Source organism: Myiozetetes cayanensis, unplaced genomic scaffold (assembly GCF_022539395.1).
Source record: "Myiozetetes cayanensis isolate MyiCay16 unplaced genomic scaffold, myiCay2020 scf6-25, whole genome shotgun sequence".
Lineage (NCBI taxonomy): Eukaryota > Metazoa > Chordata > Aves > Passeriformes > Tyrannidae > Myiozetetes > Myiozetetes cayanensis.
The window spans coordinates 138,178-156,141 of record NW_026087853.1 but is presented as its reverse complement, the minus strand read 5'-3'; the positions used below and the strand labels follow the sequence as shown (position 1 = coordinate 156,141).

The window sequence follows — 17,964 nt, the reverse complement described above, 5'->3', positions numbered from 1 at the left end:
TATAACATCCAGCATATATTTATGGATCTTTTATCTCTTTAGTGCCTCGGTGCCACAAATAAAAGCGCACAGGGCTTTTGTGAGACTGAAAGCAAACATATAAACTGCCCCTGCTGGTTTTCAGAGAGGTTTTGAGCAGAGTCACTGATCAGTCAGAATTTAATTAGACCAATTAAACCGTTCCTGGTGCTGTCACTGAGGGCTTTGGATCCTCAGCATCCCTTCCTGCATTGGAGATGAGGGTTAATACACCTGGGAAGTGCAGCCAGATTGAAGCAGGCAACTCACATCCGTGTGTGGTTCCAGCTCTGGGCTGGATCCTGGCTGGCTGTGCCGACACCAGGTCTGGCTTTCCTGCATCCCCAGTCAATGCCAGGTAAATCCCTGGTGGTCCTGAGTGCCCTCAGAGGGTCCTTCTCCTGGGGCAGGGCAGGGGGAACGATGCTGCTGATCCCAGCCCTGGGATGCTCAACCCAGGAGGGGCTGGACAAGGTTGGACAAAGCTCTCGCATTCCCTCACGGTGTGAGCAGCAGGATTTTGGGAGATTGTGCCTTTGCACACAGCCAGCCCCACAGGGAGCTGGTGCCGGCCACCCAGGAGCCCCTTCCCGGCCTGAAGGCTGGAGAGTCTCCAAGGTGCTTCCTGAGACGCTGCAGTGACTCATCCAGCTTGGGTTTACTACGGATTAACTTAAGGAGTTTCCTTCAGTCACTGCCCACCACAGGAAAGCCCCAGTGCCTGGGGTGGTCATCCCACAGTGGGAGGAACAGGAGGGCTTTTGGGGAAACACACATGTCCTGGTTGTAGGCCATAGCCCAGCTCCTTCTGGAGTGGTTTGAGATCTCTTTGTGTTATCACAGAATCACTGAATCATGGAATGGTTTGGGTTGAAAGGGACCTTAAAGCTCACCTCATTCCACCCCCCTGCCATGAGCAGGGACACTTCCACTATCCCAGGTTGCTCTAAGCCCCATCCAACCTGGTCTTGAATGCTCCAGGGATGGAGGTTTATTGCCTCCCCAAACCAACAGCTTCCAAAAGTGATCCTTTTCCATCAATTCCTGTCAGCAGGATGTCCTCATACCCAGCTCTCACCCCCTCCTTGCTGCCAGGGGACAGCCCTGTTCGGGACATATTTCTTCTTTGCTTTGTTTTTAAAACCTCCATGGGTCTGCAAACCTCTCCCCTGTTCCAAACTCCACTGATCCCACTTTAAACCCTCTCCAGGCCTTGCCCATCTGCATGGTATTAAGTTACTTGGGGCTTAAAACTCCACAGGAATCCCAGCCGACCCCCCAGCCCATGCCTGGCTCACACAGGCATCCAAATCCCCTGCCTGCATTCAGAGAGGTGGGTTTTCACCCTGGCAGCCGGTTTGCATCAGTACCTTGACAAAAAGTGATTTATTTTTTCCTTTTCCGCCCCTCAAGGGCCAGGAACGGGGTCAGCAAGTGAGGAACATCATCCCCCTGGCCCTGCTGCTTGCTGGAGAGCCGGAGTTGTCCCATTCTCAGGCATCCCTGCCACTGATTTTGGTTAAACTGGGGGTTGAGCAGCCCTGTTGGCTCTGAACCTCCCCCCCCCCATCATGTGCTTATCAAAATAGTTGGAAATAGTTCCTTTTTTCCCAGCGTGGACATCGATGCCAGACAGTCACAGCTCTTCCTCCCCGAGGCTGAGTCACTCCCAGGGGCTGTGGACACCCACGGGCTGGTCTCTCCTTGGGTTTGGTTTTGGTTTTAGTTTGCTTTGCTGCAAAAGGGACAACCACAGCCAGATATTTTGCTGTGCCAGCAGAATAAACCTCCACGTCTCCCGCCAGCTCTGGAGCTGTGGGAACTGGGATTTGCAGTGCCTTGTCTTGCCAAGATCTTCCTCATCCTCTGCTCTTGGGTTTAATGCCCAAACACCCCCTAAAACCACCTGGTCTGTGACATCTCTCCCCAGTACTTCACTGGAAACCCTCTGTGCCCACCACATCCTGGTTTTCCTTTGGCTCAGGAGCACGGAACAAATAGCCACGATCCCCCTTGTCCTCACTGCCTGTCCCTGAGGTGGATCACTCATTGCTTCCCACAGCCTCCAGCTCCTACCACCTCCCTCCTTGATCCATTTTCCAGTGAGCTCCTCACTCCCATGCCCATCCTCCATGTGTGGCCATTCCCATCTGTGCTCTATTTTATCTGGTGTTTCTCCAGATTTTAGGAAAACCACATTATTATTATTATTTTTTTTTGTATCCCCCTCCGCTGCAACAGCTCATTTCCATTTGCATCTTCTCATCTGAGGAGAAAGATCCTAGAAAACCTTTCGGATCACCTTGCACCCCCTGTGACTCTCTCTCCCTGCTTCCCAGCCTCCTGCAAGCGCTTCCCACCCGGCTTCTCCCGGCTCCCGTCCTCGGGGGGCCGTGCAGGGAAGGGCTGCGACCGGCAGCAGCCTCTGCCTTCCCATGCCCCTTCCCGACCTCCTCTGCCTTTCTGCTCAGCATTTCCTGCCTTATCACCTCCCCCAGCTGCAAATCCAGGCCCTGGAGCGGCGTAACGGAGCTCCACGGATGGATGGATGGATGGATGGATGGATGGATGGATGGACCGAGGGGACTTTGATCCCGTCTTCTCCCTCCATCTTTCCTATCCCAGTCACACCTCCCCATCCTGCATAACCCCAGGCTAGGAAACGGGAGGTAAATATTTTTCAGCGAGCCGCCCCCATCACACACCCAGCTCCGGAGCTGTTCCAGGGTTATTGCCGTGCCTCACCCGCTCCCGCATCCAGCCAAAACCCTGGCGCTGCCTGCCAGGAGCGTGCACGCCACCCCTCCACTCGTGTGCCTCTCGGGGCTGCCTGGACTTGCCAGCATCCAGAAGAACGAGCCCTCGGGTGTGGGGCAGGGTTGGGAGCATCCCTGGCACATCCCGAGCGCACCTCCGCCCCGGCTGCGGCCCCGGCTGTGGTGGGAACAAGGAGTGGGAGGAATCGCCCGTCATCATCAGGCCACCCCTTCCCCCTGGATTTTATGGAGCAAGGGTGCAGCCTTTCCTGGTGTGGAACTCGAGAGGAGCAGTGAAGAAATGAAGGATTGCGTCATTTGTGCCAGAGGAGGTTTAGGTTGGGTATTGGGTAAAATTCCTTTGTGGAAAGGGTGGTCAGGCCCTGGCACAGCTACCCAGGGCAGTGGTGGAGTCACCAGCCCTGGAGGGATATAAAAGATGTGTACATGTGGCACTTGGGACTCCCTGCATCCCTGGGCTGCTTCTCCACTGCCTGCCTGGCCAGGTATTGGGATCCAAAGGAGACCTAAAGTGAGCTCAAAGAGATCTGGAGAGGGACTTTGGACAAGGGCCTGGAGTGCCAGGACAAGAGGGAATGGCTTCCCACTGCCAGAGAGCAGGGTTAGATGGGATATTGGGAAGAAATTCCTGACTGTGAGGGTGGGCAGGCCCTGGCACAGGTTGGGCAGAGAAGCTGTGGCTGCCCCTGGATCCCTGGAAGTGTCCAAGGCCAGGTTGGACGGGGCTTGGAGCAACCTGGGCTAGTGGAAGGTGTCCCTGCCCATGGCAGGGGTAAGAACAAGATGAGCTTTAAGGTCCCTTCCAACCCAACCTATTCCAAGACTCTGTGACTTGTGGGTCCCTTCCAACTCAGCACATTCTGTGATTCTGTGACTTGTTCTGCTTTTTGGTGGTGTTTGTTTTGGCAAGCTCAGGATAGAGCAGTGTGAGGGAGCACAGGGCTGGCACAGGATGGATCTGTCCTATGGGAATTACTTATGGCCCTTCCACAGCTCAGTTAAACCCCAAAAACCAGGAGCGGCAGCCAAATATTAAATAAAAGATTTGACTTTTATTTAAAATAAAATGCATTTTTACATAGTCTTGAAACCACAGAATACTTGAACACAACACGGGGTATTCCTCGGCATTGGGTGGGGGACGGGATCCTCCTCATTGGCATTAATGTGGGAATGGCTAAATGAACCTGGCCCCAGGTATCAGTTATTGAGGGTGTCGTGGCACAGCTCTGAAATCCCCTTTAACTTAAAGTAAAAATTCACTGAAATTGTATTTTTTGTTTTTTTTTGTTTTTATTCCTTGGTTTCTCCCCGTACCCCTTCCAGACATCCTATAGGTACTGCTGATACACAGGATCTATGCAATATTCTAGCTGGCTTGTGAGACTAGTTAACAAAACTGTACAATTTTATAAAATTTGTGTTTTTTTACATTAGTTACACAAAACCTTTACTTCATAGACCTTTTACTTCATATCGTAATGAAAAACTTTGCATATCAAGAGGCAGAACAGTGACTATGCTGGTGAATACTAAAAGTGTCATAATACAATATGGTGTACAAATAAAATTAAAAAAAAAAAAGGACAATATAAATGATTATCAAAAGGCAAGTTAAACAAACAAAACCAAGCTATAACAGAACTAACAGAAGGTCATCTTCAAGGCCACACAAAAGTCACGTCAGGCACCTGTCGCAAGTCCTGGCGTGTGTAGTGTGAGAGGAGAGATGGCAGCTCTGTTTAGGAATTAAAAACTTCCAAAAAGGACAAATGTACAGAATAAAAACACCAAAAAAAAAAAAAAAAAAAAGGAAATAAAACACTCATGCATTAAACATGAAAAATAGACTTCATATAGGTTAAGCCCTGGATGGCTTTACGAGAAGATGGCTTAGAGTATTCTCTTCAAAAATTGGCTGTTTTCAGTCAGTTTAATCTTATCCTGATCTGCCCACAAGAAATCTGGATCCACGACCCAGACCCGGTCTTGTTATAGCGAATTAACAGAAGTGCTCATTAGTGCACACAGATTAACTGGTCTGGTAATGCAAAAAAAAACCCAGAAAAAAAATAATTCCAATGATAAAAAAAAAAAAAAAAAAGATACATTTCAAGCTTACTTTATTAAGCAGCATTATCTCAAAGAAGAACAGCTTTGGAAAGTTAAATATTAATTAATATGGCCATGGGGGTTCCTCCGGGTGCGGGGCGGGCGGGGCTCACACCCAGCCACTGGTCAGTTTGTAGAACATCTCCTCGTCTAAGCTCTCGTTCTGGTCCTTGGCCCGCGTGGACAGGAAGATGTACCCGCCGATGAACTCGTGCACCACCTTGCAATCCACCTCCGTGCAGATGAAGGACACCCGGACGTCGTCCGCGAACTCCACCGTCACCTGGAGCGGGAGAGCACAGCGTCAGCCCCCCGAACCCTGTCACGCCCTTCCCAAAGCAATTCCTGCTTCCTTTCTCCCTGATTTTTCTGTCTACTCAGATGCCTTTTCTAATGCCTAAGTAAAATCTGGTGATGTCAATGCTGGAGCGAGTCCAGAGGAGGCCACGGAGAAGCTCTGAGGGCTGGAGCCCCTCTGCTCTGGAGCCAGGCTGGGAGAGCTGGGGGGGTTCACCGGGAGAAGAGAAGGCTCCAGGGAGACCTGAGAGCCACTTCCAGTGCCTAATGGGGCTCCAAGAGAGCTGGAGGGGTACTTGGGACAAGGGCTTTGAGTGTAAGGACAAAGAGGGAATGGCTTCCCACTGCCAGAGGGCAGGGTTAGATGGGATATTGGGAAGAAATTCCTGACTGTGAAGGTGGTGAGGCCCTGGCACAGGTTGCCCAGAGAAACTGTGGCTGTCCCATCCCTGGAAGTGTTTCAAGGCCAGGTTGGACAGGGCTTGGAGCAACCTGGGCTAGTGGAAGGTGTCCCTGCCCATGGCAGGGGATGGAACTGGATGATTTTTAAGCTCCTTCCAACACAAACCATTCCATAATTCTGTGATTCCATAAATGATGATTTGGCCTCGACAATCATTACGGGCCCCTCCCACCTTTACACATCCTATGTCAGTCAAACATTTAGATAAAGAAATACCTTTTATTGCCTTTTTTTATTATTTTTATTAATTTTCTACTTATTTACCTCTCCTTTTATTTATTTAAATTACCAATACACCTTTGATTCCCCCATGTCTCAGAAACAATCCCCCAGCGTGTTTCCACCTCTCCGTGGTGGGCACGAGGCCATATTTTCTTTACTTCCAGAGAAACACAGACCAGGCACAGACCTCTTGAAGTCTGAGGTTTCTTTCCAGTTTTCCCTGGTTTTCTAAGTTGAATTTTTTGCCTGAGAAACACTTAATGGGGGCTGGGGGAGCTCGTTTTGGAGGCACTGAACAGACCAACCATTTATTGATGCTCCTTCTCTTTTTGTCCCCCCATCACTGACAGCTCTGTGGGAGGGAGGGGGATTCCCAGCAGAGTATCCGAGCTGAATAATTGGGATATTGGGGCTTGCAACTGGGTCAAAACAATGACTCTGAGGCAGAGGGGAAGCTGAATAATTTTTCCAACAACCCTTAACGAGCCACAAACCGCAGGACAACAGCCCTCACGTAGCCCTGGCAGTTTTAATTAGGTGTGCTGCCAAAAAGGAGACCAAAAATTTGTGCATCCAAACGTAACAGCGGGGGAAAAGCCCATCTCAGGGCCCGGGGAAGTGTCTACTGTTTTCTTTTCACCACTTACTTAGATGAAAGCCTGAGCTCTACAGCAAATAAAAGGAACTTTGGTATGGATAAGGCCCTGTATATTTATGTTACTGGTTAGGATGAAGCTTGAGCATCAGTGCTGAGGTTTGATTTTATTTAACTGCTTTGGAATGGGCGTTCAGAGACCAGAGAAAATCATTGCTGGCTGCAGTTAAGAAAGATTCAGGGTGTTTTTTTATTTATTTTAAGGGTCACACTCTACTCCACCAGCAGCTGGGACAAGCTCTGCTTGATCTCCAAGGAGGGTGGAAGAGGAGGGAGGAAAAACTGTACTACATTAATATGGTAACATCAACACCTGGAGCACCATGTCCAGCTCTGGAGGCCCCAAACAAGAAAGACATGGAGCTGCTGGAGCAAGTCCAGAGGAAATTATGGAGATGTTCTGAGGGCTGGAGCCCCTCTGCTCTGGAGCCAGGCTGGGAGAGCTGGGGGTGTTCAGCCTGGAGAAAACTCCAGGGAGACCTGAGAGCCCCTTGCAGGGCCTAAAGGGGCTCCAAGAGAGTGGAGAGGGACTTTGGACATGAGCATGGAGTGACAGGACAAGGTGGGACAGCTTCCCACTGCCAGAGGGCAGGGATAGATGGGATTTTGGGAAGAAATTCCTGACTTCTCAGGTTGCCCAGAGAAGCTGTGGCTGCCCCTGGATCCCTGGAAGTGTCCAAGGCCAGGTTGGATGAGGCTTGGAGCAACCTGGGCTAGTGGAAGGTGTCCCTGCCCATGGCAGATGGAACTACGTGATCCCTTCCAAGAACCCAAACCATTCTGAGATCCTTTCCAGCTCCCTTCCAACCCAGACCGCTCTGGGATTCCATGATCCTAGGAGTGGTGCCTGCCTCAGGGACAGGAGCCAGGGGAAGAGGACAGGTTGTAAAACGCCATCTCACCATCTTAATCTCCCAGTTCACGTTCCACTGCTTCATGTTGCTGAACCGCCAGGTCTTGACGGCGTCTCCCGTGCTGGCGTCCATCCGGATCAGCCGGTTGTAGGCGATGCCGATCAGCTCATCCTTCTTCCCACCCTGGAACCTGTGACAGGGTGAGGGATTAATGAAATCGAGCCTGTGATGCACATAAATTCAGCAGCTGAGTTAACTTATTAAATAATTTACGTAAGTCGATGCGATTAATGCTTTTCATTTCAGTTCCAGCGCAACTTCCCCAGCTAAGGACGAGCACAAGGGTGTCCCTGCCCACGGCAGGGCGTTGGAACGAGATGATCTTCAAGGACCCTTCCAACCCAACCCATTCCACGATGATTCCGTGATACTTAACCCACCCCACTCATTCATTCATTCATTCTTTCATTCAGCCCCACCGACCTGGCGTTGAAGTGCGTGATGCCGAACTCCGGCAGCGACTGCCAGGCTTGGATGAACCGCATCTTGGCCTCGATGAGGCTCATCTGGGCCACGTTCTGGTGGGCTTCCAGGATGCGTGCCGTGATCTGCGGGCGGCCAACACACCGGATTTAGGGAAGGGGAGCGCACCCCGGCGGATCCGAACGCGGATAATCAACGGTTCCTACCCCCAAGGTCTTATTTCAGCCCCGGCTGCTCAGAGCCTGCGGCCAGGGTGGATAAACATGGAGCTCCCCATCTCCAGACATATCAAAAGCAAATATAGATCTGGGCTGTCTGGAGACAAAAAGAGCCGCTCGGGCTCTCGGGGAATTTTTAAGGCGCAGGATGTGAGCGAGCAACAACAACAACAACAACAAGGCAAATTTGTGGTGTAGGGTTTCCAGCTCCGCAGCATAAATCACTGGGGACTGTTACAGAAAACCAAGCAGGGCCTAGGTTTCTCAGGGAGGGTGTAGGTTTTGTTAGTGTTTTCATCACTGCTCTCTAAACCAGAGGGGTTCTAGATTATTTTTAGGTTTAATTTTAAACGTAGCTTAATTTTATGGTTGCTGTCACTTACCAAGTCTCTTACATAGCCTGGCTGTAGATGGCAAGGCGAAATGGAAAACAAAAAAAAAAAAAAAAAAGGAAAAGGAGGCAGAAAGAAAAAAAAGCAATCAGAAATACGGCAACAAAGCAAAGAAAAAGTGTAAATTAACTGCAAACCAAAGTTCAAGCAAAAAAAAAAAAAAAAAACCAAACCAAAACCAAAACACATGCACAATTCCTTAGGTGGAAAAGCAGCCAAAGTGAACGTGAGCAGGGACAAGCGAGCAGAGACCCGCCGCTCGTGCCGGCCCTGCCGGAGCACCGGTGTGATCCCAGCTGGGTCCTGGCACTGGGTTTGGTCCTGAGGTGGTTTTGGTTGGATCTCAGGACAAGGCTCTTCCCCCAGAGGGTGGTTGGCACTGACAGACTCCCCAGGGCAGTGGGCACGGCCCCAAGGCTGCCAGAGCTCCAGGAGGGTTTGGACAACGCTCTCAGGGACAGGGTGGGATTGTTGGGGTGTCCTGGGCAGGGTCAGGAGTTGGACTGAATGATCCTTGGGGGTGCCTTCCAACTCAGGGGATTCTGTGTTTCTATGGACCAGCTGATGGATGAAGGGGAGGGTGAAGCTGCTGGCTTGGAAGAGAATTCATGTCCTCACATTCCTCCCCACATCTCTGAACAAACTCCAGGCCACTCACTGACAGAGGAAGCTCAAGAGCTCACTGTGAGCTCAAAAAAGCTCCTTTTATTTGGGATATGCAGAGAAATGATGGGGATACTACCCACAAGCAGATGTAGGCTAACATCAGCTGGGCTTCCCAGGGATGTGTCTGCCCTTGCTGGCTCTGACACCAAACCCCAGAAAGGCACCTGAGAGCTGTGAAAACGCTTATTTTGGGTTGGGTTTTGTTTATTTGCATTTAGGATTTGGTGCTTCCAAACCCAGCCTACCAATCCTGCGCTGCCGCACTGGCACACGGAGACAAACACCACCAAGTGAGTTTGGGGCTGGAGAGGACCAAGAGCTTCCAGTAAACCCTCCAGCAAGGCCCACTGCCAATTCCCATTCCGGCACTGTTTGTGGGCTGCACGACCTCCTCCTCTTCCTTCTCCTCCTCCTCCTCCTCCTCCTCTTTCCCTGTGCCGGGGCCACTGAGGGATCCTTGCGGTCAAATTCCTTGCATTCCCACAGCCTCCATCCCTCATTCCTCCCAGCAAACATCCTCTGCTGCTCCGAGCTTTGCCTCTGGCCACAAGGAAAATCCTCAATCCGCTGTTTAGCTGATGGCTATGAGGGACCAGCATCGGCATCGTGGCCGCTGTTCCAGCTGGGATCAGGACAGGGGCTCGTGCCCATCCCCACGATTCCAAGGATTTTGTTTTTATAACCAGGATACCTGCACAGTAAGCAAGTTTTTCAAGCTAATATTTTTCCAGGTGCCTCAGTTTTACCGGAAACCCAGAAAAGTATCACATATATGTTTAAAACGGTATATTTATGCAGCCTCTCCTCCATCCAAGTGGATATAAAGGCTTATTCAGAAGAATAATAAGGGCTATATAAAATATAACTCCACTGCCAGGAAACCACCGTGCTGTGCCAATAAAAAGTTACATTTTTCCTGCTTCTCTGACTTGCAGCCTTCTTCTGGGCTCGGAGAAATCGCATCCAGCCAGAGGCTGAAGGATTTAAGTCACCAGAAGGCCACAGAGCAACGCTTTACTTATTTTTTGCTGCTATTCTGACATATAACGTCTTTCAGAGAGTCAGGCATTTATTTCCAGCGTGGAACAGTTCGGCCCTGCCCTGCAGGGATGGGATGGAGCGTGGAGTTCAAGCTCAAGTCACAGCAACTCAAAAACGAAGCAGTGTTTCAAGGACTGGCATTTGGAAGCGGTGGAAAAGCAAAGAGAGGAAATATGCAAACTGCATTTCAGCCAAGTGTGGATAAAGTACTGCAAGCAACTGCAAACTCCGCTGATCCTGGGGATTTCTCCATGGATTCTGTGCGGGGCAATGGGGTTTTAATCCCAGCACCGGGGATTGAGTCCAGCTGCGGGGAGAGATGGGGCAGCTCTGACCCCATCACTCCACCATCACTCACCAGCAGGAGACCAAACCATTCCCAAAATGCACTTGAAATAAATGTAACTCTATTTTAAATAATGTATTTGCAATTAAGGACTCCGTGCTGCCCGGGCTGGGCGCGGGGAACGTCACACAGCGCCAGGCACAGTTTGGGCAGCGGGTGCCATCCCCCGGGGTGCTGCATCCAAACCACGCCCTTCGGTCAGCCACGCCCTGTTTTAGTAACCACGTGCACCCCACCAAAGTGAAGGCATCCAAGAACACACCGTGTTAGACACCAGAACACGTGCCCGGTGAGCCCAGACCACGCCAACACCAATGTACCTGCTTGTTCTTGTACTTCTTCAGGTAGCGAGGGGACACCAGGCACTCGGGGTTGATGTCGGTGTTGATCTGCTCCGGGATCAGCTGCGGGTCTGGGTTCAGGTGCTGCATCTTCAGGAAGGACAGGATGTTCTGCACCTCCATGCTGTAGGAGCTGTCGGCCATGGTCTTGCCCTTGGAGGCCAGGCGGCAGGCGGCCATCCAGCTGGCGTACTGCGTCTCCTGCGCCCCCAAAAAACGGAGACCCGCGCCCGTCAGAGCCGTGGGGGGACCGCCAGAACCCCCCAGATAAAGCTCCAGGGAGCCTTCATTCCCCTTCCAGCCCCTGGAGACTCAAACACTGCACCAGGACAGGCACAAACCCAGCCAATGCTTGGACTAAAACCACGGGACAAAGCCAAGGAAGAGCAGGGAATGATTTTCTGCTCCACTCTCACAGGTGAGTGAGTAGGAATGCGTGTGGAATGATGAGATCAGACACAGGTGAGTGTGTTTTCTACCTGTTTTTTTACTTAACAGCACCTCAGCATGAGCTGATGGGGGGGAAAGGGTGAAGAGGTGGCCCCAAGTCCAAGCGATACTTACGCTGTCGCAGCGCAGCCAAATTTCATTCATCCCCTCTGCCACCGGAATCAGGAGTTTGATGTTAAACTTCTGACCAGAGATGTTCACATCAGGGGTAACTTCACATCCTGCAATGAGGGAGCCAGTGTTTAATGGTGGGGTTGGGGGGAATGAGGAATTATGCTTGAAAAAGAGGGGGAATAAGTAAAAATAGGGAAAGAAAAGGCTAAGTTCTCCAAGTAGAGGGTCTCAGTGCTGCCAAAGGTTTGTACCACATCTTCCAGGGGATGAACACTCCACACAGCGGGGACAAATCCCACTGGCAGCTGTCTCTCTTTCCAAGTGACAGGAAAATTGGGGGGGGAAGCAAGACCTGATTTGAAAGGAACAAAGCCAAAGCTAATGTATGCCCACAGGATTAACCTCATGGATCCTGCCTGGCATTGTCCAAACCCTCCTGGAGCTCTGTCAGCCTTGGGGCCGTGCCAACTGCCCTGGGGAGCCTGTTCAGCACCTGACAACCCTCTGGGGGAAGAACCTTTTCCCTGATATTTCCTTTCATGAAAGAGTACAGAAAGGTGACTGGATGGGTGTTGACTCCCACCCTGAAACCCCTCTATGGTATTTATGCAAGGATGGGATGCCCCTGGATCCCTGGAAGTGTCCAAGGCCAGGCTGGACGAGGCTTGGAGCAACCTGGGCTAGTGGAAGGTACCCCTGCCCATGGCAGGGGGATGGAACAAGATGGATTTGAAGGTCCCTTTAACCCAACCCAGTCTGTGACTCCCTGATTTTGGCTGCTACAGTGAGCGGTGAGGTGTGAGCACATCCCGCTCCCGGAGTCTGGAGAGAGCTCCAAGTGGTTGGATAAACACAGGGGGTGATGAACTGAAGCAGCCAAGTCCTCCCGGGTGCCGCTTCAACGCCGCCTCCGAGATTTTTTAAAAGTGCCGTCACAGCAGATCTGTCAAAAGCTCCCAAAAAGGTCCTGCGGGCCGGGCCTCGCTCCGACAGCGGCCCGGGGTCGCTTGGCATCCCGTCTGCTCCTGCCTCCACGGGGAAAACAAATGAGCTCTCTCTGCAGCTCCGTGGCTGCCGGAGCAGGAATGTTTCACTTGACACAAGGAAAGCCAGCAGCTGTAGGAATTTAAAAACCCAAGGCTCGCAGTGGGGCTGCTCCCAACCAGCACTGGGAAGAGGAGGGAAAGTAATCTAAGGCAGCAGAGGAGGAGAATGGTCTGTTCTCCCCAGCTTAAACTCTTTTTTTGCTGTGGGAATTGTGATTGAACTAAGTATGACAAAAAGAAGGGCAAGGGAAGGTGTCCCTGACCCTGGGAGATGTTGGAATGAGATGGTCTTGAAGGTTCCTTCCAACCCAAACCATTCCACGATTCTGTAATTCGCCTCCTCATGCTACTGGTGAGCTGCTGGTGCTTCCCTCTGGGATCACACTGTCTAGAAGTCCAAGTCTGTGCCACACCATCAAACCCAGTCACCTCATTCCTTTAAACCCATTTACCCAACACTGGGATGCCATGCTGAGGTGACAAAGCAGTGGGAAAGCAAGATGCAGGAGGGGCAGCTTATGACTGGAATAAAAAGCAGCCTCTCTTCCCTCACCTCACGCTTCTCTTACCTCTCAGGTTCATCTGGTGAGCAGGAGTCCCGTTGGATTCCTCTTTGCTTTTATAGCAGGAGATGGAGGTATCTTTGAAGGTGCACCAGTAGGGCTTGTAGCCTTTCAACGTCAGCTTCTTGGGCCTGCCAGACACACGGAGGGACACCACACTTGGTTTTAAGCTCCTAAAACAAGCTGCTGCACCAGGAAACTCATCACTTCACCCCTGGAAGCCTGCTGTCAGCAGCCAGGGTTATTCCCACCCCGGGGACAGTCCCTGCCCGGGGGCTCAGCCATCCTTCCACCGCAGAGTTGAGCTCCAGGGGCAAGTCTGGGCTCTTCAATCCCATGGGGGTAATTTGGGGCAAGGTCTGGGGGGAGCTGGAGAGCTGTGTTACAAAAACAGACGTGTCCATGAACCGCTGGAACCACTTTGCTCGAGCTCTGAAGGGAAGCGGCACTTCCAAGGACTCGTCAGCCTCTCACACGCACGAGTGCACTCAGTTTGTATTCAAACACCCCACATCCCAAAAGGTTCACTAGAAAACTATGGAAAACATGGATTTTGCTTGATTATGCTTGATTGCAGGAGAGCTGATGGCCCTGCAAACCTGCAGCAAAAGCAAAGCGACCACTCGGCACGGTGGGACCCTGAGCTCATCCCACCACCAGCCCAGGGCCTTTGCAGAGCTCCGAGTATCCGAATTTTTTAACTTCCCCTAATTTATAAACCTTATTCTGAGGCTGGATCTGCAGCCTCTCACGCATTTCTCATATTTCCATCCCGGAAACAGCTGCTGGTCTCTCATCTGCAGGGATCAAATATGTGATGGCCCCAGTTGCTTGTCCTCAGGGACCTGCACTTCCATTTCCAAGCAAAAGCGAGCTGGGGGCTGCTCAGGTCAGAAGGAAACCAGGGAGGTGGGGAAGAAACAGTGTCTGTCTGAAACTCCCTGCTCCCACTCCTCTGATGGGACACCTGAGCTGGGGCATCTGCTGCTTCCTCCTGCCCTTGCTGGATTTCCTCCTCCTCCTCCTCCTCCAAAAGCCCTGGCACACACACAGCCCTGCCCTGGGAAAACTATACAACCACAACTTCCTTTGAAAGCTGCTTCCCACTATGGAAGAAGTCACCAGCTTTCAGCCAAGCCATCCCACACGTGCAGGTTTTCCCATCCTTTGTTAAAGATGCCTTAATGCATCTTTATTGTCTTTGGATTTTTTGGGTCAGGCTCCTTTAAATTGCAGGAAGGGCATTTTGATGCTGGATATAATATATGGAGATACTGGGAAGGAATTTTTGGCTGTGAGGGTGGTGAGGCCCTGGCACAGGTTGCCCAGAGAAGCTGTGGCTGCCCTTGAAGTTTTGCAGGCCAGGCTGGATGGGGCTTGGAGCAACCTGGAATAGGGGAAAGTGTCCCTGCCCATGGCAGGGGGTTGGAACCAGATGGGCTTTAAGGTCCCCTCCAACCCAAAACATTCTGGAATTCTATGATTTTGGCTGGCAGGGGAGAGAGAAACATCCCAACTCTCTGCAAGCAACACCAGGCACATATAGGGACATAATTTACAGGAGCTAAATTTATGGAATAATAGGGACATATATTACAGCTCCCATGTATTACACCCAAAGCTGGGCCAGCTCCGAACATCCATTTACATTGGATTTCTGGCACTAAAATACCTCTTGACCCCCGTTTTTAGGAGCAAATGGAATTCTCTGTTCAATTTGACAGCTTTCAAGTCCTAACCCCAGGGGGTTTTAGGCTTTCACTGGGCGAGGAACCAGCAGCTTCTGGCTGCTCCATCTCCTGGCGCTACAATTTGCAGGCAATTAGCTCCCTGAGTCGTGCCTAATTTTATTGGCAAATCAGCAGATCAAAGGGAAGAACAAGTTTTTTTGTTTGTTTGTTTGTTTGTTCAAGGGGAGGGAAGAAACAACCACTGAGGGGCTGCAGCCCTGAAACTCTGCCCTGATTAAGCCAGACCACAAGCCCAGACAGACGCAGAGAACTTATTAATTTGCCTTTGGAGAGGGAAAAGGAGTTTTTCAGAGCTCTGAGTGCCAGGTTCTGGCTCCAGAACCAAACAATTAATAAAATAAAGGCTTGTTCCAGAGCTATTTCGCTGCCTACAGCCTTTTCCCCCTCCCCATCCTGCAGTTCTGCTGTGAAATCTCATCACTATTCCCAGTTTCCAGAACTTTCACTGCATCCCTGGCCGCAGCCAGCAATAAATTGCAAAAGACAGTCGTGGCTGCCAAAAATTGTTACTCCAAGCCCAGACGCTGCTGTTCCCGGTTTCCACGTTCCACCACCCGAGTCAAAGCAAACTTAAAAAAAAAAAAAAAAAAAATCCCCTAAATCCTGAGCAGAGTCAACTTAACCTGCTCTTTCTGGCATGGAGAGGGTGGAGAGACCGGCTGAGAATTCATCCTGCAAACCAGGAGAAGCGTTTGAGGAGGGTTTTTAAGTCTCACTCCTAATTTTAGGGGGGTTTATTATCTTTCAGGATGGTTTTATTATCTCCTGGGCAGCGAATGTGTTAAAGAAATAGCCCAGCACACGCTGCTGGCTATGGGCTGCAGCAAACTCTCCCTGTGGGAAAACATCCTGAATTTTGTATTTAAGAACTAATCAACTTCAAGTATTGAATATTTTGAATAACTTATGGCCTGGGACATGGAAAAAAAAAAAAAAAAAAAAAAAAGGACGTTAAGAGGTAGGACCATTAATTATTCATTGCCATTACCAGTTTCACAAGCAGCTCTTCCCATCAGCACTTACTTGAAGACTTTAATGTAGTCGGCGAGCTCCGGGATGGAAGTGATGTCACCCTGAAAATCAAAGATCATCCCATTCACCCGCCTGCCCCGGCGGAGCCGGGACGGTGGATCCGGGAGGGAAGGGATGTGGGTGCAGGGGAGGAAGCTGGGAGCAACATCGCGGTTCGGGGGGGGGGTCACGGAACTGCTCCCGAGAAAGCCCCAGAGCCGCTTCCCGGGAGAAGCAAGCGGTGAAAAAACTCCATGGCACAGACCAGCAGCGCTGTTTGGAGAGCGGAGGACAAGGTTTTTTATTTTCCTTTGAGGAATTCCTGCTGCTGCCGGAGCCAATTCCCACCCGCGAGGTCACGGGCGGTCACCGCGGCTCGTGTTCGCACGGGGATTTTTCTCCTCCTTCGGTTACTTCCCTACGCTCCAAGCAAAAGGAGGAGATGCACCTCCACAGAGAACTGACTGGAGAAGGGATTTCTGTGGCTAGAAAGACTTCCCCCTCCAGGATTTTTAAACATTGAGTTTAAATCCACTTTCTGCACGTGGAAAACGTACAGGGGGGCACTCGCAACTCCCGGGAGCTGAAACTCAAGGGATAGAAAAAGGAAGGATTGCTCCAGCAGCTTCCAGTAGCAGGACAGTTTACTTTCAGTCTGCAGTGAACTGTTTATAGATACCACGGGGAAAAAAATGCAGAATCTAAACAAACAATCCAGTAATTGCCCATTATCCGTATTCAATTACTCGAATGCATCTGGAAATGGCTCCTGCTCGCAAGCCCTACGGAAAGGGATGGGGGTTTTTTTTGGATGAATCATTGTCCTCTGCGCTCTTATCTGGCAGGGTTTGTTCCTTAGTGGTGTGTTCCAAATCTGGTTTTGAGAAGAAATTAGAAAATATGTCTCGGTGATAAAAACTCGTCGCCGTTTCTGTCGCAGCCACTGCTTTTTACTGCGAAGCTCTGCTGTTGTTAATGCCAACACAGCATCTGAGCATGGATGTAACTTCAAAAAGACCCTTCACATGAACACTTAAAAAAATATTATATGGAGTGTAAAACCGGAAAATTGCAAGGATTTTAGGGCTGGAAAGAACTTAAGATGAAATTTAGAGACGGTATAAATGTGCAGAAAGCCTGGAAAAGCCGTGCTGGGCCAAGGCTGACAGGACTGAGTCCTTTTATAATGCACTTTAATTTTAAACCTTTACACTTTTAAAGGTGGAAAACGAGTGTTAAAACAGCATATTTGAACACACCCCCCTCAAATCCTCTGAAATACAGACATAGGCTAAAATCCAGTCCAATAAAAGTAAGGTTTCATAAGCATAAATTAGTCCTGAAAATCACAGCAGCAGTTTTAGGTGCTGTAAAACGTGAATTAGAAACAGAGGAAGAGAAACCTCAGCGTGGAGAACTCAGTATTTGGGAAAGTCACTAGTGAGGACAGAAATCACATCCACTTAAATTTAGTTTTCATCGGGAAGGTGGTTTGGTGTAGGGGGGTTCAGTAAGATCCTGGCTCCTCCAGGACTTCTCCAGATGCTGCTTGTGGTTCCCTGCCCCCAGAACTATCCCTCAGTATCTAAAAAAAATTCCCTATTTTAAAGCAAATATTATTGGGGTCCATGTTTTGTGTCGCTTTGCTGGGCTGGGGGCAACTTCCTCATAGAGAAATAGAAAAAAAAAAAAAAAGAGGGGGAGAGGAAGGAAATAAAAAAGGTTGGGAGCCTGGGAAGATTCCCAGGAGGGAAGGAGGGGACACACAAGCCACCCTGCCACGGTTGTGCCTGCAACCCCTACCAGGATCGTGGACGTCTTGCCCCCTTCCAAGGTGATTTCCAGATCCGAGAGCGCAGCATCCACCTCATCCACGTCCTTGTCGCTGTTGTTCAGGTGGTTTTCCGAGGACATGATGGACAGCTTGTTGATGTGGTACTGGAAGGCAAGGCACAGGAATGACCATCTTGGATGTTTTCAGCCCAAGGAGTCGGTGGCACAACCCCTGAAGGACCTCTCGGGACCCCACGGGGCAGAGCTGCTCTTCCCGCAGCATCACAGACTGGTTGGGATTGGAAGGGACCCCTGGAGGTCACCTGGTCCTACTCCTACACTGGGCACCTCTGTCCATCTCCTTCCCTGCC

At 50.5% G+C, this 17,964-nt stretch overlaps 1 protein-coding gene and 1 long non-coding RNA gene across 5 annotated transcripts in view; both read right to left on the bottom strand.

Moving 5' to 3' along the window:
* Window positions 1-17,964, bottom strand: part of LOC126650868 (uncharacterized) — an 80,808-nt gene that overhangs the window by 15,631 nt on the left and 47,213 nt on the right. The gene's annotated exons all lie outside the window — the stretch shown is intronic.
* The window catches only part of FERMT2 (FERM domain containing kindlin 2), a 52,186-nt gene continuing 38,049 nt past the window's right edge, over window positions 3,828-17,964 (bottom strand). For 2 of the 4 annotated variants that reach the window (XM_050336122.1, XM_050336120.1), the window contains 9 exons: window positions 17,624-17,758; window positions 15,833-15,882; window positions 13,065-13,189; window positions 11,450-11,556; window positions 10,865-11,086; window positions 8,483-8,503; window positions 7,882-8,006; window positions 7,447-7,588; window positions 3,828-5,190 (listed from right to left, as the gene is read on the bottom strand). In XM_050336122.1, the coding sequence (XP_050192079.1) occupies window positions 5,017-5,190; window positions 7,447-7,588; window positions 7,882-8,006; window positions 8,483-8,503; window positions 10,865-11,086; window positions 11,450-11,556; window positions 13,065-13,189; window positions 15,833-15,882; window positions 17,624-17,758 (1,101 nt within the window). In that variant the 3' untranslated portion in view covers window positions 3,828-5,016. The remainder of the gene's footprint in view (window positions 5,191-7,446; window positions 7,589-7,881; window positions 8,007-8,482; window positions 8,504-10,864; window positions 11,087-11,449; window positions 11,557-13,064; window positions 13,190-15,832; window positions 15,883-17,623; window positions 17,759-17,964) is intronic. The other 2 variants (XM_050336118.1, XM_050336121.1) reach the window with 1 other exon arrangement.